The sequence below is a fragment of the Archocentrus centrarchus genome, unplaced genomic scaffold (genome assembly GCF_007364275.1).
Source record: "Archocentrus centrarchus isolate MPI-CPG fArcCen1 unplaced genomic scaffold, fArcCen1 scaffold_29_ctg1, whole genome shotgun sequence".
NCBI lineage: Eukaryota > Metazoa > Chordata > Actinopteri > Cichliformes > Cichlidae > Archocentrus > Archocentrus centrarchus.
This window is the reverse complement of record NW_022060258.1, coordinates 1,820,400-1,847,116: the sequence shown is the minus strand read 5'-3', so window position 1 is coordinate 1,847,116 and position 26,717 is coordinate 1,820,400. Positions and strand designations below refer to the sequence as shown.

The 26,717-nt window shown below is 40.6% G+C and overlaps 1 protein-coding gene across 2 annotated transcripts in view; it reads right to left on the bottom strand.

Moving 5' to 3' along the window:
• fhit (fragile histidine triad diadenosine triphosphatase) overlaps positions 1 to 26,717 on the bottom strand; it is a 324,470-nt gene that overhangs the window by 14,178 nt on the left and 283,575 nt on the right. For both annotated transcript variants that reach the window (XM_030723868.1, XM_030723869.1), the window contains one exon: positions 19,453 to 19,521. In XM_030723868.1, the coding sequence (XP_030579728.1) occupies positions 19,453 to 19,521 (69 nt within the window). The remainder of the gene's footprint in view (positions 1 to 19,452; positions 19,522 to 26,717) is intronic.

Here is a 26,717-nt window from a genome sequence, read left to right as displayed (position 1 = left end):
AAATTTCGTGACTACTGCACGAACTGCCGTGAGACCGGGTTGGCTCAGCGCAGCACCGCTTCTTTTTTAAACTACTGTATTTATTTACTTATTTAGTTAAAAGATGAAGTGAAACAAAGGAATCTTTTGGTGATTCGCAATGGAAATGTGTGAAAGGTCATACTGACAAAAATTTTAGGCATCTATTTTAGGTTTTCAAAACTTGATACTTCACCAAAACTTTTTTGAATCACAGAACTCAACGTTTTTGTTAAGAAGGCGCCACCTTTTGGTGACAGTCTACAATTGAGGGAAAGGGGTGTGTTCATGCTGGAAAGTAGATACGCCCAGGAGAAGGAGGGGGACTTCCAGCCCGACGACAGCCGGACGTCGGCCAGCTGGGAGCTGGACTTCAGCTGGCCGACGTCTGGCTGGATGCGGCAACATTAGGTGGCTGCATCTGTATCTGAAGTGGAGCGTAAACATTATGGAGGATTTCAGAGTGATACTGTTAGGATAATATCCATCCATCCATTCTCTTCCGCTGATCCTTTTCACAGTCTTTTTTCTTGCGGTGGGGGGGCAGCCTGTCGCAGGGCATGCTCAATTTGGCATCGGCAATTTAGAATCACCAATTAACCTAATCCCACTAAATGCATGTCTTTGGACTGTGGGAGGAAACCAGAGTACCTGGAGAAAACCCACGCAAACTCCACACAGAAAGGCAACAGTGCTAACCACAGCGCCACCGTGCTGCTACGTGCTGCATATGCTAATAATATGTGGACTATTTCCCATGCCTGATTATCTAAGCCTAATCATGTGATCACATTATACTGTGTGATTGGACAAACTCACCCATTCATATGAACGTACCAGAGTGCAGTATGTACTTTCTCTAATTGTTTACCATGGAAATTCTTTGTGTCAGTTCGAGGATGTGGTTTCAAAAAATTTTTTGTAGAAATGTTAAAAGATAATCATAGAATATCACTCTTACAGCTTAAATATATTTTTGCTGGAATATGTATTCTGTCTTTAGTAACCCAGGGGTGACTTGGATAAAAGTTTAGGGCAAGGCCTCCAAATTAGAACAAAATACTGTTTTCTGTTCTGTAACGTTATCCTGACTTCTACATCTAAAACAAAAATAAACCTGAGCCTGCCCTTTTGGTTCACATAGATTACTTACTCATGTATATGCTGATCCTATTTGAAATTTTGGCTATGTTTAAAATGAGCATCTACCATTGAAATAGTATATACACCGATCAGGCATAAATGAATAACACTGATTATCGCTTCATCGTTGCATCTGTTATTGGGTGGGATATATTAGGGAACAGGTGAACATTTTGTCCTTGAAGTCAGAAGCAGGAAAGATGGGCAGCGTAAGAATTTGAGTGAGTATGACAAGGGCCAAATTGTGATGGCTAGATGAAGGGTCAACGCATCTCTCAAACTGCAGCTCTTGTGGGGTGTTCCCAGTCTACAGAGGTCAGAAGGTATGTAATGTGGTCCACCGAAGGAACAGTGGTGAACAGATGAACCGATACTTTATTGATGCACGATAAATACAACAAGTAGGGTAAAATACAAACATGGATGTAGCTGTAGAAATTATACAAACCATAGCTGTACAAAGGCTTAGTACTCTGGAAACACACAAAAAACAAAACAAAGAATAGAGGGATACAAATGAGTCCGGTAGTGCAGTATACATATACAAATGGATCATCATCAATGCAGAGACAGACGTGCAACAATGCAAGTGTCATCCTGGACTCCACTGCTTCACTTTATGCACACAGTTTACCTTTACATATAGTACATATACATTTTATTTATTTACACTCCCACCCATAATGCATACTGTGTATGCTGTATACAGATTACCAGCTACAAATGTATATAGTGTTTTGATCTATATGTGTATTGATATATGTTTTATGTATATGGTGTTTTATATTTTATTTATTTCATCCTTCTCTGTACTTGAGCTGCTGTAATACGCAAATTTCCCCATCACGGTATCATTAATATTTTATCTTATATTATGCAACATATTACATACAACATATGTAATGATGATTGTATGTCCAGGTAACTGATTTATGTACCCCAAGTGAAGCATTAAAAAAGTCTGATGGCTCTTGAAACAAATGATTTCCTAAATCTGTCATTTTAGCAGTTCTGTGAGAGCAGCCTTCAACTGAACATACTTCTCTCTTTCATTATCAGGGTGTGTAATGGGTGACTGTCTTTGTCCATGATAGAAAGCAGTTTGTCCAATGTCCATCTAAGTTTGAGGTTTTGACTTGCCTTCCCAATTCCCCTGATTTCAATCCAATCCAGCATCTGTGGGATATGCTAGACAAAAAAGTCTGATCCATGGAGGCTCCACCTCACAACTTACAGGAATTAAAGGATATAGACATCTTGGTGCAGATACCACAGCACACCTTCAGGGATCTAGTGGAATCCATGCCTCAGTGGGTCAGGGCTATTTTTGGCAGCAAAGGGGGACCAACACAATATTAGGGAGGTGAAAATAAACTAAAATACGAAAAGCTGAATAGGTCCTATTTAATTATATGTGCATTGTTTGTAGCATCTGAACAGTTTAAAAATGTTCTTTCTCCTTGCTCTTACTACCAGAGTCACCTAGAACTCAAACAGTTCCGTGTAACACCTTTAGATCTTTGGTAATCTGCACATTGGAGCCTCATTAGGGAACAGTATATAATGGCCCAGTTACTGGTATATTCATGTAGCAGTGAATTTAAAACCCTTCCCTTGTAGCCACTTGCTTGTATTTGTATTTGTTGTATTAGCATCATTTTTAAGACCACTCCAGAGGAACTGAAACTATGGTGCTGGCAGAAGAAAAGTGTCACTCACCAACTGTCACACAGAGCTTATTCAGTTAAGAACTGTCACAACATCAATGGGTGGATTTGAGGAGATTAGTTTAGTTATTAAGTGACATTGGCTTTTTTTTTTTCCTGTGACTTTCCACTCAGCAAAACTGGTCTCATTCTCCCCCTCTCATCCTCCTTCATTTCTCTTTCTCCTTCTCTTATACATGCTGAATGCTGATATTCATGCAGTGTACATACGTAGTCAGCTGAGTTTCCATTGTGTTACATATTTAACACAAATACACCATTACTAATTAATTTGTTTTATTATTGAACCCTCTTCCTCAAATATCTTTAGGACTGCTAGTGACCTTAGGCCTGTAAAGGTTTATAATGAATAAATTCATACTAGAAATTGGAAAGACAAGTTCTCTAGAGCTGATTTTGTCTTTTGTGAAATTTGAAATGTATGGTTGTGTTTAGATTCATGAATGGGCAAAATACTAACACCTTTGATTAAATCTTCATTTGCAGAACTATTGTGATTCCAATCCTCCAGTTTTCTACTGTGACCGTACTGTTTCCTATCCAATAATCACTGTGCCAGACATATCAGAATAATCTAATCATGGTACTCATTCAATCTAACAGTTAGACAGGTCAAACTGTAAAAAAAAAGAAAAAAAAAAAAGAGGTAACACTTTCTTTTAAGGCCCGCCCTTAGGCCGTAACTATCCTGTAAGTAAATTTTAGTTATGTAGAATTACGCCGTAATTATTTTTAATTACGCCGTAATTATTTTTAATTACGCCGTAATTATTTTTACTATGGCTGAATTATTTTTAATTCCGCCGTAGTTATTTTTAATTCCATCGTAATTATTTTTAATTACGCTTTTTAATTACGCTCATTAGGAGTTCCTTTCACTGGGACTAAGGGTCCAAGCCCAACTCCTAAAAAAAAGAACTCCACACCATAATCCTCCCTCCACCAAACTTTAGACTTGGCACACTGCGGTCAGACAAGTACCGTTTTCCTGACAACTGCCAAATCCAGAGTCATCCATCAGATTGCTAGACAGTTTTTGCACGTCTGTGGTCATGGAAATGATCAGAACACCTGAATTCAATGATATGGATGAATACTTCTTTCAATATAGTGTATTTTTTTTTGGGGGGGGGGGGGGGGGGGGGGTGTTCTCCTTCAAGTCAAGTCAAGTCAAGTCAAGTCAAGTTTATTTATAAAGCACATTTAAAACAACGACGTTGACCAAAGTGCTGTACAAGATCTGTAACCCCAAGGACTATACTAAATAAAAATAAAAATATATAAATAAATAAATAAAATAATAAAATAAAAATAAATAAATAAAAACATTAAGAACAATAAATAACATAAGAAAATTAAAAATTAAAACGTTTAAAACAAGTACCATAAAATACCATAAAACAATCATCTAAAAGGAGGTAGCACTGCAGCCAAATGCCAAGGAAAAGAAATGTGTTTTTAATAGAGATTTAAATGTGTGTATCGTCTGAGCTGTGCGGATATGGAGAGGTAGATCGTTCCATAGCTTTGGTGCTGCTGCTGCAAAAGCTCGATCACCTCTCTGTTTTAGTCTAGTTTTAGGCCTCTGTAAGAGCAGCTGGTTCGATGACCTCAGAGCTCTTACAGGGGTGTGACAGTGAAGCAGCTCAGACAGATACAAAGGTGCCAGTCCGTTTAAGGCTTTAAAAGTAAGCAATAAAATCTTAAAATCGATTCTAAAACGGACAGGGAGCCAGTGAAGGGATGACAGGACTGGGGTAATGTGTTCATGCTTTTTTAAACCGGTTAAAAGACGAGCTGCCGCATTCTGGACTACCTGCAGGCGGCGCACAGATGATTGATCTATGCCAAAGTACAGAGAATTACAGTAGTCCAGGCGGGAAGTAATAAAAGCATGAATAACTTTTTCCAGGTCCTGCTGTGGGAGATAAGGTTTTACCTTGGCAATGACTCTGAGTTGGTAAAAACTGATTTTGGTAACAGCACTTACTTGCTTCTCCATTTTAAAACTACTATCTAAAATGACACCCAGATTTTTCACAGCATCACGACAGTGAGGAGCCAAATGACTCGGAGTGCCAGAGGAGTAGCTTGAGGGGTCAAATTTACCAAAGCATATGACCTCGGTTTTGCTTTCATTAAGATTTAGGAAATTGTTTCTCATCCAGGACTTAATGTCACTGAGACAGTTCAGCAGGGGTTCCCATGGATCTCTGCTGTTCAGTTTGATGGGCATATACACCTGGATGTCGTCAGCAAAACAGTGGAAACAAATATTATGTTTCCTAAAAATCGACCCTAGAGGCAACATATACAATGAAAAAAGAATTCAAACAGTTCCGTGTAACACCTTTAGATCTTTGGTAATCTGCACATTCAGCTCTCAGCTCTCAGCGGAGTCAGACTCAATTTTCTTCTCTCCCCAACCCTTCCTTTTTCACCATGCTTTTTCACCATGCTTTGTTCTCTTCACACAGCTTCTGAACTGGAATTTATAATTATGGATCCGGTCAGCTCGTCTCTTAACGCCATTGTTTGATCAAATTTTCACCATGAGGAGATTGGGGGAAGGAGAACCCTCTTATCCAATTGACATTCCCAGCTGGCTACATTATGGATTCCTGTAGGGGTGGAAGATGATGTGCCTGGAGGACATACACATTTGGCTTATTGACACTAGGATTTCTCCATATTGGACCTGGAGATACCTGACTTGTAGTTTGTCAATTTGGGAAGTCTGGGCAGCTGTCTGGGCCTTGGTAAGGCTGCTTATGATGGGAATGTAGAAAAGTACAGACTCAAATTCAGACTCAGTATATCTGGAGCTGATTTGGAGGGATTAGATCTTGGAGACGTATCTGTTTCTGCACGGCAAAGGAACAAACCAAGAAGACTTGGATGATTTGGATTTTTCACCATTGAGAGATACCGGAAAGACTAAAGGCTGTCAACAAATTAATCAGTCTGGCCTGTACCAAAACAATTTGTAGAATCAGAAACTTGGCTCCCTCACGGCCTTGGACTGCTGCTTATCTCATTATTCTCCTGGATGTTTTGTAAACAGATGCTCGACGCCCTGCTGTCCTGTTTTCTGACCTGTGTGAACAGATATCCCCAGCCCGAGCTGCTGATGAACATTCCACATCTTATCAGAACTGTTACCTGAGGGGGGGGAGTTTGAGTCAGCCCCACAGTAGCCCCCCCCCATGCTTAAATGCATGGAAAATGCTTTTCCATGCATTTATGCTATATGTGCTTACTATGCAGAGGTTTTTCAACCTCATACTGTGCCCCCCATTATGGGAAAAATATAAGATGATTTTTTCCCCCTCACCTATCCTATTGTTGTTTTTTGCTTTGCTTTCCCTCCCTGCTACAGCAGCGCCTGTATAACGGCTGCATGACCGCAGACACCTATCTCCCCTGTTTGTTCCGTTGTTTGTATTCTTCTTGGATGGCTGTTCTGGAACATACTTTTCATTGTATGCTTGCGTACAATGATAATGCATGCATCACTTGGCAATGGACCTATATAAGGCTTTTCTACTCTACTCAACTTGCCTCATTTACCATTCATGCAAGCCCTTTTGTTTATGTCTAATTGCTTTTCTATCTAACTTCAATTAATGCAACTTGGTATTCAGCATCTTGCCCAAGGATACTTTGGCATACAGACTGGAGCAACCAGGAATTAAACCATCAACCTTCCAATCAGTAGATGCCCTGCTCTACCACCTGAGCTACAGTTACCCCAATTAAACTGCTTGCCAGCCAAATGTCCAAATACTTTTAAAAATAGAGGAATATGTACAAACATAGCTGCAATTTCTAATGCAATACTTTTATTAAACCTCTTCAATTAAATCTGGCAATCTGCACTTGAATCACATCTTGTTTGATTAAAATCCACTGTTACAAAAATTGCATCATTACCCAAATATAAATTTTCAAATATCAGTGACTGAATTAATTGGATTAATATTCTCTGCTTATTAGCTCCTGATATTGTGGCCCCTCAAAAATCCAAATCAGCTCAATTGTCAGTTCTTCCCCTTGGAGTGATGATTCATTTCCATAGAAGAGGGCGTAGAAACAAAACAAAACAAAACAAAACAAAACAAAACAAAACAAAACAAAACAAAACAAAACAAACAAACAAACAAAAACCCCTACATGTTCAGTACTATTATTCTTACTCTCTGGAGAATATAATTTGTATTATATTATCATTACCTTTGCATTTACTTCATAATGTGACCTAAGATGCACCATCACATACTTACCAATTAACAAGATTAACCTTAGGCTACAGTCTCACACACAAATCCCAATCCTAATGAGGATTGCATGCAAGCTCTTTTATTTGGTGTTTAGGTATAACCACAATGCAAACAGCAAAGCTGAAAACCAGCCCAAAGAGCACTTTGGGAAATGATTTGACCACAGGTTCTTCTTTAATCTGTCACAATCCACCAGCAACAACACTCAACTCACTCAACACTAAGAAGCTTATTATTCATTTTGAAAGATCTTTTGGACATTAATGAATTGAATAGTGTTAATTGAACAATTCAATTCAATTTTATTTATACAGCACCAAATCACAACAAACAATTGTCTCAATGTATTTTATATTGAAAGGTAAAGACCATATAATAACCATATAATTACAGAGAAAACCCAGCCATCAAAACAGCCCCCTATCAACGAGCACTAGGCAACAGTGGGAAGGAAAAACTCCCTTTTAAGAGGAAGAAACTTCCAGGGGAACCAGGCTTAGCCATCTGCCATGACCCGTTGGGGATGAGGGGAAGGAGACAGGATAAAGGACATGTTGTGGAAGAGAGCCAACAATTAATAATAACTAATGATTAATTTCAGAGTGTTGTATAAACAGAGTGAAAAGGGGTGAATGAAAAAGAAATGCTTAGTACATCACGGGAGCCCCCCAGCAGCCTAGGCCTATTACAGCATAACTAAGGGAGAGTTCAGGGTAACCTGATTCAGCCTTAACTATAAGCTGGATAAGCTGGAAGACCAGCATCACGTTTCACAGTGAAGTAAGTTTTACATGGCCATGGATTGAGAGAGTGCCAACCAAAAAAGAAGCCCCTGCTCCAAAATTGACACCTTCAAGCTCACTGAAATTTGCAGCTGCCCACATTCACAAGCCAAATGCCTTCCAGAGAAAAGCTATGGTCAGATAAGACAAGGATTGAGCTATTTGGCCACAATGAGAAGTGGAGAGAAGTGGAGGAGTAAAGGCGAGGCTTTCAAACCCAAGAAGGTTACAGTGGTACTGGTACATTGTAAAAAATGGATGGAATGATGACTGAGGACTACCGTCAAATTCTTCAACTTCATCTCAAATCAAAAGCTAGGTCACAATTGGGTGTTCCAACAGGACAACGATCCCATACACGCTTAAAAACTGGTTTTGGAATGGATAAAGCAGGCTAACATTAAGCCTTTGGAATGGCTTTCCCAAAGCCCTGACCTCAATTCTGACAAGAAGAGTTGCAAAAAATCTACCTGGAATGATGTCAGAAGCTTGTTGATGGCTATCAAAAGCATCTGGTCAAGGCAGAACTTGCTAAGTTACATTTATCTAAATATTAGTGGGGTTATGTGTAAATATTTTTAACCTGTATGTATATGTTTGCCAAAAATCCAAAATAATTTCCAACTTGTGGACCAATTTCTTTTAATGCTGTACAATCTTTCCACCCTGAAAATAAAAAACAGTTCAGAGAAATCATTAAAATGCCCACAATGACCATTACATTCATGCCTGGGTGCAAGTAAACTTCTGACCACAACTGTACAATACCAGTCTGGTAAACTTCTGACTGGTACTGTACACACTGTATCTTCACTGGTGGACTCAAATGCATTGAATCAAGTGACCTTTACATCCCCTCCACTATTTGTGGTCTCCATGAACTTACAATGTCTGTGTGGTTGTTCATCAGAGTAACCCATTTCCATTGAATTTTCCTAATTGATCCACAAGAGCATTGCTCATGAAGAGTACAGTGAGGACAACGATCATCTGGGGACATTCAGTGTCCTCCATAACATCTCTAGCCAACCTCACACTGTCCGACTGTTTACTATTCTGCTTTCACTCCCAGCAGGGACTAGAGATGGAAGCCATTTTAAGCACCTTTCCTTCCAGCTTCCTTCTGCACATGAGCAAAGTCATTTGCACTACAGAGAAACATTAGAAAATTGGAAAGAATACGTGTTTAAAATATCCCCCACTTCAGCATGGCTCTGTAGAGATTCCCTAAAGAAATTAAAAACAACCCAACTGGCGACTTCTATCACATCCTTGTTTATGCTCCTGCATAAATGTGACAATCCCCACTGGACAGTGACATACATGGGTGCTTTTTAAGCTTACATTGCTTCAGATACAAGGATGGGAAAGCATGCACTCTCATGAGAACAGAGGAATGGAGAGGAGGAAATGGAGAAATGCAGTAACATCTTATGGGAGAAGCTGAAAGGGTTGTTGCTGAAATTCTTCCTGCTATAAATGTGTGTGTGTGTGTGTGTGTGTGTGTGTGTGTGTGTGTGTGTGTGTGTGTGTGTGTGTGTGTGTGTGTGTGTAAGGGGGGGGGTGGGGTGGGGCCTGGTGGCGATGCAACAATCAGTAACAGCTGGCTCACATTAACAGGTTGTGGAGGTGGTCTCGTGATAATTCTTCGTGAGAGGTGGAAAGTCATCCTTGTGTCCATATCCCCCGTCAGCTCGTTTGAGTGTAAACTTTCTGGCACATTCCTCTAGCGGTAACCTCAGAGCATTTTTTGCAAGTTTGCTAAACATTTCAGAGCACTAAAATCAATGGGATGAAACAAGCATGACTTATGCATTTGGTTTGAATTTGGCATCTAGTGCTGTTCTTCATATCCCCCATTGATTTTCCAATGTAGGGTCCTGTTGATCTTGTACAGTTTTAGGCATTCCATGATCCATGTGTGAGGTACTGCATAATAGGGTATAATGAAAAAATCTGGAAAATTTGGAATACCGAAGAACAGAAAACATTCTAAACATAATCAGGAACTGGAATTTTGTTCCATGATCACACGCATGACTCAGATGTAACTGAGTTCCTGGTGTTCACAAGGAAAGCCAAGTACAGAGATGAGGAAAAAGCATTGACTTTTCATATTTCCCACTGATTAATTCTCCTGTTGGTTACTGTTAACAATAAGAGCAGCTGGAATCCATGTCAAGCTAATAACTAAAAAGGATAAGCAGGGCACTTATTTCAAAAAGCTGTGTGGTTATTAAAAGTTGGACCATGTCTTTCAGCAGTTTTTATGGCTGTAACATGCAATGAGTTGAAATGGTACATTGATAAGCACAATAACAAGCTTAATATGTGGCAGTTGGCTTAATGCCAACGTCATTTAAAATGAATTTTGATGGTAAGTTTCATGTTATCACAGAAACAAGTATTTCATGGGTTAGGTGGGTTGTTAGGTCAGACTGGGAAAAAAGAGAGCTGTTTCCTTGGAAACAGGAAGGGGGAGGCTGGCTGATATGTTAATAAGGATTGTTGTTTTTTACTCTGTTTTGAGTCAGATATGCCTCCATTCTAACTGATATTGGAAGATGAGGCGATTTGAGTTTTATTAACCATTTAGCATTTGTGAAAATATTGTTCTTTAATTGTGAAACCACTGGGTTCATGTCACAGTGATTGTTGAATTGGTAAATTCAATGATTCAGTGGAACAAACATATAAAAAGGTGTGGACTTAGGAAAGATGGATGGGGATGGATTCTTTATTTTGTTTACTATTTTACTTAGTCTTCTAGATACTAAAATTGTAAGTTCTTTTTCAGAGGACCTGAACTGTTCCAAAAGCTTGTTACTGATGAGCAGAACATGAGGACGCATTTCTCTAAGAAAGCTTGTCAGACAAACAGATGTAACAAATTCACATCCACCCCCTCACTGCAACTGTTAAATCAACTTTGCCCATAAACAAGAAAAAAAGTAGTTTTAGTATTTAGCTTTAGTTCACCCACATTGGTGGTTGAAAGTTTCTTACAGAAAAAAGTTACTGAGGTACTGAAAGCTTTACAGCCAGAGAGCTGGACAGATGTAGAGACAGACAATGGAAAAGTGATCCCTAAGTGTCTCCCTGCCTCTCGGCAGGAAACACAAAAAGCAGCAGGGCTTAATTCATGAAGTCTAATCTTTAGAGCAGTAGTAGACTTCTCTCTCTCTTTTTTCTCTGTTAGTCATTTTTTCATTAAATTTCTTCTTGTGTTTTGTGAGACAACTCTCCTGTGCCGAAAAGAAACTGGTACCTCAGATGATCCAGCTTTTTTAGTGTCTAAAATGAATGAGTAGGGTAATTTAAGATATCAGCTACACAATTACATTGTATAGCACATCTCCACAAAACAGCCACTGCTTCTGAGAGACAAGCTACAGGAAATCCCAGTAAATATGTTCACCATCTCATGGATTACTGACTACTTGACAGAAAGGATGTAGTATGTGGGACTGGTCAATGCTTTGTCTGATTTGGTGATGCACAGTTCAGAACCTCCACTGGGATGAGACTGTGCTATTGCCATTCCTGTTCACCTTGTGCACTTCAGATTTTCAGTACAACTTTAGGTCATGCCACCTACAGAAATACACTGACAATTCTGCAGTTGTTGGATCTAATAATAATGCGCAGGAGGAGTACACAGCACTTGTGGATGAGTTTGTGGAGTGGTCCGAGACCAATGACCTGCCTCTGAATGTGTGTAAGACCAGAGAGATAGTGATTAACTTCGGAAGGAAAACGACGGCTACGTGGCCTTTGTCTTTCCTAGCATAGATGACGATGTGGTGGAGGAGTACAAGTATTTCAGTTTCCCCAATGATAATAGGCTGAACTGGAAGACAAACACAGTGGCTGTATATGAAAAGGAAATAATCTTCTTTCACTCAGATGTGACAAGTGCTTGTGCTTTGCATATATTGCCAAAGCTTTTAGATGAATGCCTTATTTAACCAGAAAAACTAGATTCAAGGCCAGACTTGGTAACCGGCATAGGTTAATGTTTGTTTTTTGTTTTTTTTGTAGAGAAGACAAAATTTTACAAAGTAAGCAAGGGGCAATCTTACTGGCTGATAATGTGGAAAGCCATGAGCAGAGGAGAGTGAAAATGCACACAAAAATTTTCAGGTGATAATTCAGGTGAGTTTGTACCCAAAAACATTTTTTATCTGATCAAGACAAAGGGTTAAGTCCAACAAAGGGCTGGAAACAACAGTCTTAATCTGGAAGAGATAGAAAATGGGGTAAGTTCTCATGTAACTAGACGTTAGCCAAACAGCAGATGGATCAAGAATTTTGTCAGTCTCATAAAGCCTGATGAATCTGGGGGCAGTTTTTAGGTGCAGTTTTTAATGCAATGTATTTTGAGGAAAGCCAATCTTTCTGACGTGGAGGATACTGTGGAGCCAAGCACCTTGGTGAAGGAGAACTGCTCGTGACTGGGTTGGGGGACGGCCGAATGGCGGTCGCCCCTCTCCAACAGCGCACTCATGTTTGTGGAGAACCTGGTGCTAAATAACTTGTAAACGACCTGATTCTGGGTCAGGCTCTTGGGCTTAGAAGAGCAGCTAATTGCTGTGATCTATTGAAAGTCAGCCAGGGGTGGCTGTGGCTCAGGAGGCAGAGCACGTCACCTACTAATCAGAAGGATGGCGATTCAATTCCTGGCTGCTCTGGGCTGCATATGCCCAAGTATCCTTGGGCAAGATACTGAACCCCAAGTTGCTCTCTGATGCAACTGTCAGGGTGTGAATGTTAGACAGTAAGCACTTAGCTCTAGAAGGAAATGCTTGTATAAATGCGTGAATACAAATGTATTGTATGAGTGCTCACTTAGAGTAGGAAAGTGCTATACAAGAACTGGTCCATTTAGTGGATCAGTTAGGCATTTGTTTTGGTCCAGTGTCCAGACAAGGTTTTTTTTTTTTTCTTCAGCTCTCAGCGGAGACGGACACACTTTTCTTCTCTCCCCAACCCTTGCTTTTATATCCTGCTTTGCTGCTTAGAGGATCCCTTCACACAACTGCTGAACTAGAATTTATAATTATGGATCTGGTCAGCTGGTCTCTCAACGCCATTTTTTTAAATCAAATTTTTCACCATGAGGAGATTGGGGAAAGGAGAACTCTATTCCCTCCTATCCTATTGACATTCCCATGGCTACGTTATGGATTCCTGTGTGGGTGGAAGATGATGTGCCTGGCTGAACTGTCAATGGAGGACATGCACATTTGGCTTATTGATACTAGGATTTCTCTGAATTGAACCTGGAGATACTGGGCTTGTCGCTACAATTTGGGAAGTCTAGGCAGCTGTTGGGCCGTGGTAAGGCTGCTTATGACGGGAATGCAGGGAGGTACAGAATCAAACTCAGACTGATCCGGAGGCATATGTTTCTGTTTCTGCACGGTGAAGGAACGAACCAAGAGGATTCAGATAATTGGATTTTTTTTCACCACAGAGAGGTGCCAGAAAGACTAAAGGCTGTCAACAAATTAATCAGTACAGCCTATACCTAAACAAGTTGTAGAATCATAAATTTGGCCCTCTGGCAGCCTTGAACTGCCGCTTATCTCAGTTTTGTAAACAGATGCTCTACGCTGTCCTGTCTTCTTCTGATCTGTGTTGGACTGATCTCCCTTGACCTATCTGCTGATGAACATTCCACATATTATCAGAACTGTTAGCTGAGGAGGGGAGTTTGAGTCAGCCCACAGTAGCCCGACCCCCCCTCGCCTCCGCTGGCTTCCTTCATCCCTGTCCTCCCCACCCTAGTGCTCCCATGCTATATGCCATGTGCTTCTTGCACGATCGCAGAGGTTTTTGTAAACTTATACTGTGTATGTGTATGTGTGTACGTATAAAAAGTATGAGATTATTTTTTTTCCTCACTTATCCTTATAAGTTTTCGCTATTGTTTCTGTCTTTTTAATGGCAGCGCCTCCAGAAGGGGGCAGCATGGCCACAGTTCACCTATCTCCCCATGTTTCTTTGTTTGTCTTCTTGAATGGGTGTTAACTGTAATTTCCCCATTGTGGGATCAATAAAGTATCAATCAAGATACAGTAAGCTACTCCCACAACAGCAGTTGAGGTGATGGTGTGGGCGGGGGGGACTCACCATTCAGGTCTGAGCAGCAAAGAGTCCAATGCATCATTTTCCACCAGAAATTGGCTAGACCAGACCAGTGTGGAGGTTAACTGTTCCTTTAGTTCTTTAATGCTTTAAAGCCATTCCATTCTGTGACTGCTTTCATTCTCTTTAGGTCCACCTTCACCTGCCCACTCTCAAAAATGTACCCTATACAAGGGTTACTAAAGATACATGGAACTCACATTTTTCAGCTTTTAATAATAATAATAATAATAGATAGATAGATAGATAGATAGATAGATAGATAGATAGATAGATAGATAGATAGATAATTTTTTCAATGTCCTTTGGGGAGATGAGAGTGTATGATAGTAGTGGAGCACATCATTTACTGAAGCCTGAAACACTGCTGGAGAATTGATTAACCCACAACCAAGGTATTTGAAATGTTCAAGTGGAGTATTAAAAGCATTCTCAAACATTAACTAGGTGGTATGCATTTCCCAGACGATGGCTCTGTATAAAGATTTAAAGGTGGAACTCATCAGAGGTAAAGTCAGTTCAGTAGCAGAGGGGGTTGTTAATCAGTTTTAGCTGCTTTGATGTTAATTAAATTAACAACAGGTGCACTAGAGGGGCAACAATGAGAACCCCCAAAACAGAAATGGTTTTACAGGTGGAGGATGTCTCCCAGCACAGTTTCAAGAGCATGGAGGAGATTCCAGGAGACAGGCAGTTACACTGGGAGAGCTGGTCAGGGCTGAAGAAGGTCCTTAACTCATCAGCAGGACCAGTATCTACTCCTTTGGGCAAGTGGAACAGGATGAGCACTGCCAGAGCTACAAAATGACATCCAGCAGGTCACTGATGTGAATGTCTCTGACCAAACAATCAGAAACAAAATTCATGACGGTGGCATGAGGGCCCAAAGTTGCATTGAGACCTGTTGTGTTTTCAAAGTGATAATTTCATTTTTTTGAGCAGTGTATTTAGTTTTCTTTTCCACAGAGGAAAAAAAAACTGCTCCTAGAGATCAGGAGGCTGGACAGATTATACTTGCTGCTGGTGATTCCTTGAGGAATCTTGTCATGACTTTTCTTTGGTACCGAACGACAGCTTGCTAGTGCTAATGATTGCGCCCACTAGCTAACCGTGATGATAGCTATACATTCTGGTAGCTAACAGCTGAAATTCTCAGCCCCAAGCAACAGTACCTCAGCAAGGTGCAGCGCCGGGCAATCAAACGCCAGCTATAACCTTGACTATGGACTCATTTTAAAATGTAAGATAAAAGAAATTTGATGAATATAGCATTGTGTAAGAGTATCTTAGTTTATTTGTATGCTACAGTCCAGACAGTCTGTTGATGCAAAACAATAACTTACCAGGTCATTGTATCAGTATAGAAAGAACTAAATGGAAGACAATGCCCTTCTAACATGAAATGACCGAATTATTAAAAGTAATCTGAGTCTTGGCTACCACTGCTTCTTGGGCAGCTTTGTGCCATTTTAATAGTCTTGAGCTAATCTAATGTTATATTGTGAACTGAATTTTAAAACACACACACACACGTGTGCATGCACACACACACGCACGCACACGCACACGCACACACACACACACACACACACACACACACACACACACACACACACACACACACACACACAGAGAGCTTTGCCTAATTTTTTTTTTATTTGACTATTATTTTCTCTTTTTAATTTTAACAGATAAGGCTGGTGATCTCTACATTATCTGAGGACGCCTTTACGGCTTTCACATAATGTCCTAATTAGCGGTCGAAGTGGATCTTTACAAGTGAAAGTTGCTCTTGTCTCAGTAAAAAGTAAAAATAACAATTGAAATTTGAGTGTTTGTATATGGTCAGAATATAAACAGGACAATTTGCAAGTAGCAATACCAAACAATGGTGTAAACAAGAAAAGCTCAAACCAAAACCTTGTCTTTTATTGGAATGTTCAAAGTACAGATTGGTTGGTTCTTCTCTGCAGGGAGGGAACACTTTTTTAATAACTCCTGGCAAAATATCAGTCTCCACCACTAAGGCTAATCCCTAAACATTCACAGACCTAAAAACTCACAGTGCTTGACTGTGAGTTTGGGAGTCCTAGAAATGGTGCAAGTTTGCTAAACATTTTTTGCAAGTTTGCTAAACATTTCAGAGCACTAAAACCAATGGTATGAAACATGGAAAGTTATACAGCAAAGACAGATTTTAGCCTTTCCTGAACACATGATGTGAATTGTGATGTATTTTGGCTGAGCGTTTCCTGCTGCAGCCAGGAATGTCACATTTATGGATTTCAAGTAGGCTGACTGTATTCTAAAAATGACAAGCTCACCGTAATCAGCAAGAACAGAAACAGACAGAAATAGAACACTTAACAATGCCTGTATTATAAGTACTGACAAGCTTTGAGTTTCAAATGACTAAAGTAAATAAAGCAAAGGCAAAGAATAGAAAGAGACACAAACATAGCTAGAAAAACAAGCATGACATACTGTGACAGATCTTTTTGGGCAAGGTTACGCTAAAGAAAATTTGATCTGCCATCTGGTACTTCAGAAGGATGCAGAGTTACCAACAGACAGAGAGTGTGAGACAGTGAGAGAGACAATGATATGAACCAAAACACACTCACACAGAGATACATCTATGTATACACTCAATGAAATGAAATACTGATGTTTACATTCAATTCAATTCAATTTTATTTATATAGCACCAAATTGCAACAAACAGTCGCCTCAAGGCGCTTTATATTTTAAGGTAAAGACCCTACAATCTAAATGACCCCACTTGTGACAGTGGGAAGGATAAACTCTCTTTTAATAAGAAGAACCAGGTTCAGGGAGGGGCAGTCATCTGCCTTGACTGGTTGGGGGTGAGGGAAGGGAGACAGGACAAAAGAAACACTGTGGATAAGGGCCTGAGGTTAATAATAACTAATGTTTGCATTATTATCATAATAAAATGCAGAGTGCTGCATAATCACAAAGAGAGTGAAAAGAGGTGAGTGAAGAAGTGAAGAAGCACTGGTGGGCTTCAAGCCCTGCTTTTTAAATTGATATTTTAAAATTCTCAGTTTTTTTTAAATTTGCATATTAAGTTTCTTAAATGTACAATAAAGATCATCTAAATTTTTATGGTAATTGTTGGCATCTTAGATTCGTCAGCATTTTCTCACCTGATTAATGCAACTCAAATATATTTGTGAGATTTCCAAACTTCTTAAATTTTATATATATATAAAGGACACTGGAGCAATTGTCTGAGATAAGGAGAGTGTTATTTAGAAATAGTCATACATTTTGAGAATTTACAATGAGTGCAGATCATTGACACTTCTTATTGATGTTTTACCTACAAGAAGTGCTGAAGCAGTAATGTTTATGCACCTTTTGAGTCCTGAAGGTGAAATATCATCTTGTAAAGAGTACTTTTCTTATGTCAATAACCATCCAAAGCAGGGATCGGCAATTCATTTTATCAAGGGCCCACATGAGAAACTGAGACATTTCACTTTTTGAATGGAATTACTGAAAAAATCAACTTTTTCATGATATTCTAATTTCATGACCAGCACCTGTATATACAAAGACGCACACATTCATTCAAGTAAAGTTTATATATGAGCAATCACTCAGCAACAGTCGGAAAGAAACCCCCAGCAGAACCAGGCTCTGGGAGGGGCAGCCATCTGCATGACCGATTCAGGGTGAGGGGAGGGAGACGGGACAAAAGACATGCTGTGGAAGGGAGCCAGAGATTAATAAGAACTAATGATTAAATGTAGAGTGGGGTATAAACACATAGAGTGAAAAGAGGTGAGTGAATAAAAAACCACAGAGTCATTTTAAAGAGCTCACTTATTTCAAGCATGGTCCTATAATAGGGCGCCACCATTGCAATAAGTGAGTTTATGAAATTTCTTCCATCCTAGATATTCCACAATGAATCTGAAAGAAATATTATGGAAAAGTGGAAGTGTTCACAGGAAATCACAGAATTACAGGAAGTGAACCACAAAGTGGCTGACCACATGAAGTTACAAAGTGGGGTCACCAAGTGCTGACACTGACAGTGCATAAAAAGTCCCCAACACTGCAGACTTCCAAACCTCCACTGGCATTAACATCAGCACAAAAACTGTGTACTGGAGCTTCATGGCCTGTGTTTCCATGGCTGAGCTGCTCCTGCAGGTATAATGTGTAAATAGCCCAATATTTCTGTCCATGTAGTGTATGCATATCTCACAACTTGTTTTGATTTGTTTTAGTAATAATAATAATAAAAATTATAATATATTATGCAATATTATCCATAAGTCCAGTTTAAACACTGATCCACTGAAATCTGAAAATTCATAACCAAAATGAATCATTCATAATCTAAGAAGATGGCCGTTTCCTTCCAAGTGTTGAGAGAAAATGTTTTCACCAGCTCTGCTGCCTCTTAAATAGTTTTTATCAACAAATAAATGTGCACAATCTGGGCTATAAAACATTTTATATCAGTTTGGTAGGAAAGGAACAAACATTGGCCAATTATTCATCACAAAGAAAAACACCTCAAAGAGAAATGTTCTCATTTTCTGGATGTGACATGGAAAAATAAATAGGCATGGTGCCACCGCTCTCACAATAACCTTTATGATCACATGCAAATTAAAAACAAACCTATTTACATTTTGCTGCTGTGACTCGGCTGTGGAAGTGCACGTTTCATTTCTTCCCTCAGGCAGGAGAAGGAAGTATCGTGAGCTCTTTTTATTAGACCTGGTTATTAGAACATTCATATCAAAGTCACCAGTCATTGATATTCATTTGCCACAGACTCTCTTGTTACAAATTCAAAATGTCACAGTGAAATTTAAAATAGCCTGAAAGGCATGTTCATTAATTTCTGAGCGAAGTGCTGTAGCTCATTGGTTTGAAGATTCTAGCTCCTGAGGGCTGTAGAGCCCACTGATATTTGTTCAAACTCATATCTCCAATGTTTAATTAAAGTTATTAGGAGCCACAGGTGATTCAGTTCATTAGCAGCGAATTGTGTTTTCATACCTCTGCAGTAACACACTGAAGCATTAGTCTTGGAGAACAATACCAGTTGTGCAGTACTAGAAAATAAGTGAGCAATCACCAGAGTGCTATTTTAATTTATTTATGTTCTTACTGCCTAGTAGTATCCAAAAATATCCAGATCATACTTCCAAAACCATACAAGTCCTGGTATCTTTTACTAATTATTTCTTGATATGGATTACTGAAAATCTGACACTAAGCCCATTCTGACCAAGACTTTCTTGTGTCCTCTACACACTGATTGACAGTGAAAATATAAATGATAATTTATAGCAAAAATCTTACCTCATCATAGATGCTGTCATTTCGCTTAAAGTCCCCAGCCTTCCTGGGCAGCACATGGATGTGGACATGCTGTAAGCATACAAACAAGGTTTAGATGTTGTGTTCCGTCTGGAGAACTGGTTTACCTGGGAGTTGTCAGACAGAATGATACGACAGAGAAGTTCCCAGAGACAGTTTTAGTATGTCACAGTATGAGAAGCCATCACACAGTGTTACTGCCATGGCACAAATCACAGGAGGGCGACTGTGGATTTCACACTGAAGAAACTTTTTAAACGTTCTAAAATAGTAATTGACTTTTCCCAGGACCCCTTCTGCTGTCAGCTTCTACTGTTGCAAACTTGTCCACTGTTGTGGTTAACTTCGACTTCTTTCTCTGCATGGATGGTATGCTAATGTCCCTGAGAAACTGCTTTGTCTGGCAAAGCAAGGAGCATCAAACACTAACAAAAGGAGACACTACAAACGTTTTTTTCTTAATATGCAATTGCACCGTATAACTATACTAATGATTATTAAAAAACAAAAAAAAAAAACAAAAACACATCATTTTACAGTGGGTAACAAGTAATTATCCAGTTTTATCCTCATGCATTTACTCTACACTTTACAAAGAAATAAAAGAAAAGACATAAACTGAGACATCTGCAATATGAAACTGCAGTGTTCTGGATCATTTCAATATGCGCCACAAGCTTTAGGGCCATAGTTACAAAGTGTGAGGCTGCAATTGCAAATAACATGCAGATAGGTGCCAACCTGCTAATTAATGAGCACATATTGCATTAATCACCAGTTCACCGAAATAAAGAATAATGCTTTTCCTAACCAAGAGCAGTGCCAGTTAGCATGTTGCAAATTAGCAAATCAACTGAGAGAGCTGGTAATCTATGAACAAAACCCGAGCAGCGTGTTACTTGTAATACAATTTACAGTAATGCAACAGATCTCAAACTGTTTGGATTTAAAGGTGTAAACAAGGTGAAAAAATATGAAGTGAAATGAATTTCAATGAGTATAATTTTTTATGGTAAAATAAAGCAAAAAAGAATTTGTGGGTCCTTCTTCTGAACTTCCGCATGTCAGAAAACTGCTGTTTATAACACAACATAATACAGATTAAGTCTTGCTTTTACACATATTTTTCTCTTGAGAAACAGAATGGTAATTCAGACCAGCTGAGCTCTTTTGTTCTGAGTAATTTTACATAATTGACCTATGTTGATATGCCATAATCTATGTTAATGAGCTCTTCTGTCATGATCCTGGGCCATTGGCCCAGTGTTTTGTGTTCTTTCTGTGAGGTTTGGTTTTTGTTATATTTCTAGTTGTGTTTCTTAGTTTCCATACAATTTAGATTCTCAGTTTGTTATAGTTTTTGAGTCCTGTTATTAGTTATTGTATTTTATCCCGGTTTCCCTTCCTTCTTGTCTTCCTCATGTCTGTGTTCCTGTGTCTCTTTTGTCCCAGTGTCTTGACCCTACTGTGTTTAGTTTCACTTCCTGTTGTTTCCTTGTGTGTGGTGGTTAGGCTTCCATTTAATCATGTACACTTAAGTTCCCATAGCTTTGGAGTTTAGTTCTCCCTGTGTTTAGTGTCCCCCTTTTGCGTGGAGTCTCATGTCTGTTTTCCCCAGTGTGTATGCTATTCCTTGTGTTGTGTCAAGTCTGCATTTGTATCATCTTTGGTTACTTCCTGTTTTATTTTCACAGTAATGTGCACTTTGTGTTTAGTTTTGCTTCTCCTTGTCTTGTCTCTGTAATTACTCCCAGCTGTGTCTCCAGGTGTTCCTGCACCTTGCGTTATCCTGTCTGTGTTTGGTTGGTTTGGTTGAGATATGGATTTTGCATCTCAAAGCTTCAGGAAGTAAGATTTTTTTTAAATCTTCTGGCAAGGACTTTACAAATTATTTTAAGGTCTACATTTAAAAGTGAGATTTGCAGTAGCTGGATGGGAGTGTAGGGTCTTTGCCTGGTTTAAGAAGCAGGCTAATGTTGACAGTTTATATTCAAGATTCAAGATTCAAGATTCAAGAAGTTTATTGTCATGTACACCGCAAAACACTGTGGTTATGCTGAGCAATGAAATTCTTACTTGCGACTGCTTTACAAACAATTGAAATAAGCAACTAAGTTAAAATAAAATTTAAGAACTAGTATATTAGGAAAGTAAAAGTAGAAAATAAAAATAAATAAATAATAAAGCAAGTGCAATATATACAGATATATACAGATGAAAGAAAGGCAGGTAATCACAGTTTGGTAATCAGTCAGTGGTTCAGTAGCCTGATGGCCTGTGGATAGAAACTGTTTTTTAGTCTGGTTGTTCTTGCTTTTACACTCCTGTAACGTCTGCCAGACGGCAGGAGTGTGAACAGTGTGTGCTGTGGGTGGGTACGGTCCTTGATGATGTTGTGTGCCCTCTTTATTACCCGGGTATTATAAGTGTCCTGTAGTGATGGGAAGGCAGCTCCACAGATGAATTGTGCTGTTTTGATGACACGCTGGAGAGCCTTCCTGTCCTGACTGGTGCAGTTTCCATACCACACCGTGATGGAGTTTGTCAGGATGCTCTCCACAGTGCATCTGTAAAAGTTGCTGAGGAGCTTGGGGGATAATCCGAATTTCCTCAGTTTCCTTAAGAAGAAGAGTCTCTGCTGAGCTTTCTTGACAGTCTGTGCTGTGTTGTAGGTCCAGGTGAGGTCTTCACTGATGTGGGTGCCAAGGAATTTGAAAGTCTTCACTCTCTCCACCTGAGTCCCGTTGATGAATAATGGAGCATGCTGGTCTCTTCTCTTCCTCGGGTCAATAATCATCTTCTTAGTCTTCTCTGTATTTAAGGAGAGATTATTTTCCTGGCACCAGGACACCAGGTGGGCCACCTCTTCCCTGTAAGCTGCTTCCTCTCCCCCAGTAATCAGCCCAATGACGGTGGTGTCGTCAGCAAACTTGACGATGGAGGTGTTGCTTTGGGAGGGGATGCAGTCGTAGGTGAAGAGGGTGTACAGGAGAGGACTGAGCACACAGCCTTGTGGGGTCCCAGTGCTCACTGTCTTTGTTTCTGATGTCCTGGTACCAACTCTGACTGCCTGAGGTCTGTCTGTAAGGAAGTCCAAGACCCAGCGGCAGAGGGAGGGTGGTATTCCGAGGGTGAACAGCTTTTCAATCAGCCTGCTTGGGATGACAGTGTTGAAAGCTGAACTGTAGTCTATAAACAGCATTCGAACATAAGTGTCCTTATTTTCAAGGTGTGAGAGGGCTGTATGGATGGCTGCATTAACAGCATCATCAGTTGAACGGTTCTGACGGTATGCAAATTGCAGGGGATCTAATGTGTCCGGAATGGATCCTTTAATATGGGACATGACCATCCTCTCAAAGCACTTCATTACAAGTGAAGTGAGTGCAATGGGACGATAGTCATTCAAAGAGGTTGTGTTGGTTGTCTTGGGGAGGGGCACTATAGTGGTGGACTTGAAGCATGTGGGCACAGATGATTGGGAGAGGGACAAATTAAAAATATCTGTAAAAACCTCGGCCAGCTCGGAAGAGCAGACCCTCAGAGCACGGCCAGGGATGTTGTCTGGGCCAGGTGCTTTTCGGGGGTTGGTCCTCCTCAGGGCCTTGCACACCTCAGTCGATGTTACAGTGGGTGAAGAGCTCTGTGTTGCCTCCGGTAGTAGAATCTCTCTACATTGGATGGAGTTGAGGGTGTCAAAGCGAGCATAGAACTGGTTCAACTCATCTGGTAGGGCGTTGTTGCAGGCTGTGATCCTGCTGTTCCTCTGCTGAAAGTCAGTGATGTGTTGCAAGCCCTGCCACATGCGTCGGGAATCAGAGTGTTTGTAATATCCCTCCAGCTTCAGTCTGTACTGCCTCTTGGCTTCCCTGATGGATCTACGTAGGTCATATCTGGTCTTTCTGTAGCCCTCCGTGTCACCAGAGGCAAATGCAGTTGAGCGTGCATGCAGCATGGAGCGTACCTCACAGTTCATCCATGGTTTCTGGTTGGGATATATCTTGCAGCATTTGGTGGGGACAATATCATCAACGCATGTGCTGATATAACTGGTAACCACTGATGCATATTCCTCTAAATCCACAGAACTGTCCTCTCTCAGAGCAGCATTCTTAAACACATCCCAGTTTGTGGCATTAAAGCAGTTCTGAAGCACCAGATCAGTCTCTTCACTCCAAACTTTAATGCTTTTAATTGCTGGGGGGGCTTGTTTGAGGAGCTGCCTGTACTTTGGATAGAGGAACACAGAAATATGGTCGGACTGTCCAAAATGTGGGCGGGGCACAGCCTTGTATGCATCCTTCACATTGCTGTACACGTGATCCAGAATGTTGTTATTCCTTGTGGGAAAGCTCACATGTTGATGGAACTTAGGGAGAACAGTCCTGAGGCTGCAATTGTTAAAATCCCCGGCAACAACAAACACAGCATCTGGGTGGGCGGTCTCATGTTTGCTGATGATGTCGTGCAGTACTCCTAGCGCTGTGGTCCGATCGGCTCGCGGCGGGATATAAACAGCCAGCATAAACACAGCACTGAACTGTGCTCGACGGATACAGGGATTCAAGATGGCGCCGGTGTGTGTGGCTTGCCGTCAGCTGTTACCTGTTTTGCTTATTTTCGCTTTGTTTCTCTTCAGTAATGTCTCCACTTTTTTGGTTTATGACCGCCAATTCCTTCTAACTATCAAAGTCATTGTTGAAGAGCAATATCGACTACTTCCAGGATGTCAGGAGTTTCGAGTCCCACCTGTGCTGGAGACTGTGCCTCTGTACCTTCGCCGCAGCCCACTTTGTCTTCATGCAAACAAGAAACGCCACAGGAAACGAGGGAAACGAGGTGGTGTGTCAGCGAAGTTTAAACACTCCCCGATGGTCAACCCCCGCGACTTTCTGAACCGTCTTGCCCCGGACCCCAAGTGGACCATATCCTGGCGATCACTGGAACCCGCTTATCGGTGGATTGTACCTGTGGCTCCGCGACCTACTGTCCAGCTTCCTCGGCATCCCTCACCCCGTCTCCGTAGAGGTGGAGTGGATCACCGGAATCTTCGCCCCCTGGGTCGTGCATCGCAGCCGGATAGCAACTCTGTTTTAGCCAGGCTTGCCCTGGTTAATGCTAGGTCTCTAGCCAATAAGACTTTTATCCTGAATGACTTCTTCACCTCTCGAGGCTTGGATTTTCTCCTAGTGACGGAAACTTGGCTAAGCTTGGGTGAGTTGAGCCCGTTTTCTGAACTTGTCCCTCCAGGCTGTCACTATTTCAGTTCTCCTCGGTTAACGGGCCGAGGCGGAGGGCTAGCTACTGTCTATAAAAGCAGCTTCAGCTGCCGGCAGCTAACAACTGATGTTTACTCCAGCTTCGAACTGCAGTTATTTGAAATCAAGCTGTCCACCCCTGTACTGTGCGCACTGGTTTACCGACCACCGAAATACAACAAGGATTTTATCCAGGACTTCTCTGAATTTTTGGCAGGAATTATGCCGAAATATGACAGTGTTTTAATCCTAGGTGATTTTAATATTCATGTCTGCTGCTTAAATGCGCCCATGACTAATGATTTCTTAAATGTCTTGGACTCTTTTAATTTTGCGCAGTTAGTTAAAGGCCCGACACACGAACATGGACATACTCTGGATCTTGTACTGTCTAGTGGCCTGCCTCTCTGTGACATTGAAATTTGTGAAGTTAATTTTTCTGATCACATGCCTGTAATATTTGAGATTTCACTTTCATGTCAGTCAGCCAAACCTGATGTGCCTACACACCGATCTCGTATGGTTAATTGAGTTACTGCTGATCACTTTATTCGTTGCTATCAAAATAGCTACAATGCAGTACTTCTTGATTGGCCCAGCCAGCTGAACACTGACGACTTACTTTCTCTGTTCTATTCCACCTGTTCAGAAATCCTTGACACCATTGCTCCTCTCAAAATCAGGAGACCAAAACTTAAAACTGAGCCTTGGCTGAACAGTGGCACCAGGGAACTCAGACAGATGTGTAGAAAAGCCGAACGTAAATGGAAAAAGGATAAACTTCAAGTGTCTTTTGATGCGCTCAGAGAATCTTTACTGAACTATCAGAGAGCTGTAAGAGCAGCAAAAACAAAGTATCTCTCTGAGATTGTGTCTAATAACTGTCACAGACCACGCATTTTATTTACTGTTATTAACTCTGTTCTTAATCCTCCCGGTGCTCCTCCTCTTGTTGCGTCTAAAGCTGTGTGTGAAAAATTACTAAGATTTTTTGTTGATAGGATAGCTAATATTAGGTCTCATATTATCCCTCCTGTCACCGACCCATCTGTTCACACAATAACCGCTACTACCTTTGACCACTTTGAGCCCGTGTCTCTCTCACTGCTGAATGAAGTAGTCAACCAGTTGAAACCCACAAGATGTCCTTTAGATATTATTCCATCTCGCCTACTAAAGGATGTTTTTTACACAGTGGGAAAGAGTGTGCTGTCTATTATCAATAGCAGTCTTAATTCTGGTTGTGTCCCTGCTGATTTTAAACACGCTGTGGTAGAACCTATTCTTAAAAAACAAAACCTTGACCCAACCATTTTATCCAACTTCAGACCAATTTCTAAACTGCCATTTCTTTCAAAAGTCTTGGAGAAAGTTGTCCTCCTTCAGCTCCAGACCTTCTTAGACCAAAATGGTGTTATTGAAGTATTCCAGTCTGGGTTTAAAGCATATCACAGTACTGAAACCGCACTTTTAAAAGTTTTAAATGACCTTTTAACTATTACTGATTTGGGGGACTCTGCCATTTTAGTACTCTTAGACCTTAGTGCTGCCTTTGATACCATAGATCATGGTATCCTTTTATCTCGACTGGAGCACTTTGTTGGTATTAAAGGGACTGCACTTAAATGGTTCAAATCCTATTTAACGAACAGAAGTTTTACAGTTAGGCTGGGAGAGATTTCTTCCTCTGAAAGCCTGCTCTCATGTGGGGTGCCCCAGGGGTCCATTCTTGGCCCAGCCCTCTTTTCAATTTATATGCTCCCCTTGGGTTCAGTCTTTAAAAAACACTGCATCCCCTTCCACTGTTATGCAGATGACTCGCAGATCTATCTGCCACTGAAAAAAAACTCAGTGAGTCCTTTGAAGGCCTTACTGGACTGTCTGGAGGAAGTTAAAACATGGATGGCTCAAAACTTTCTTAAATTAAGGTGCCGTTTACACGAGACCGTTTTCATTTTGAAACGGTGTCGTTTTGATGCGTTTCGGCCT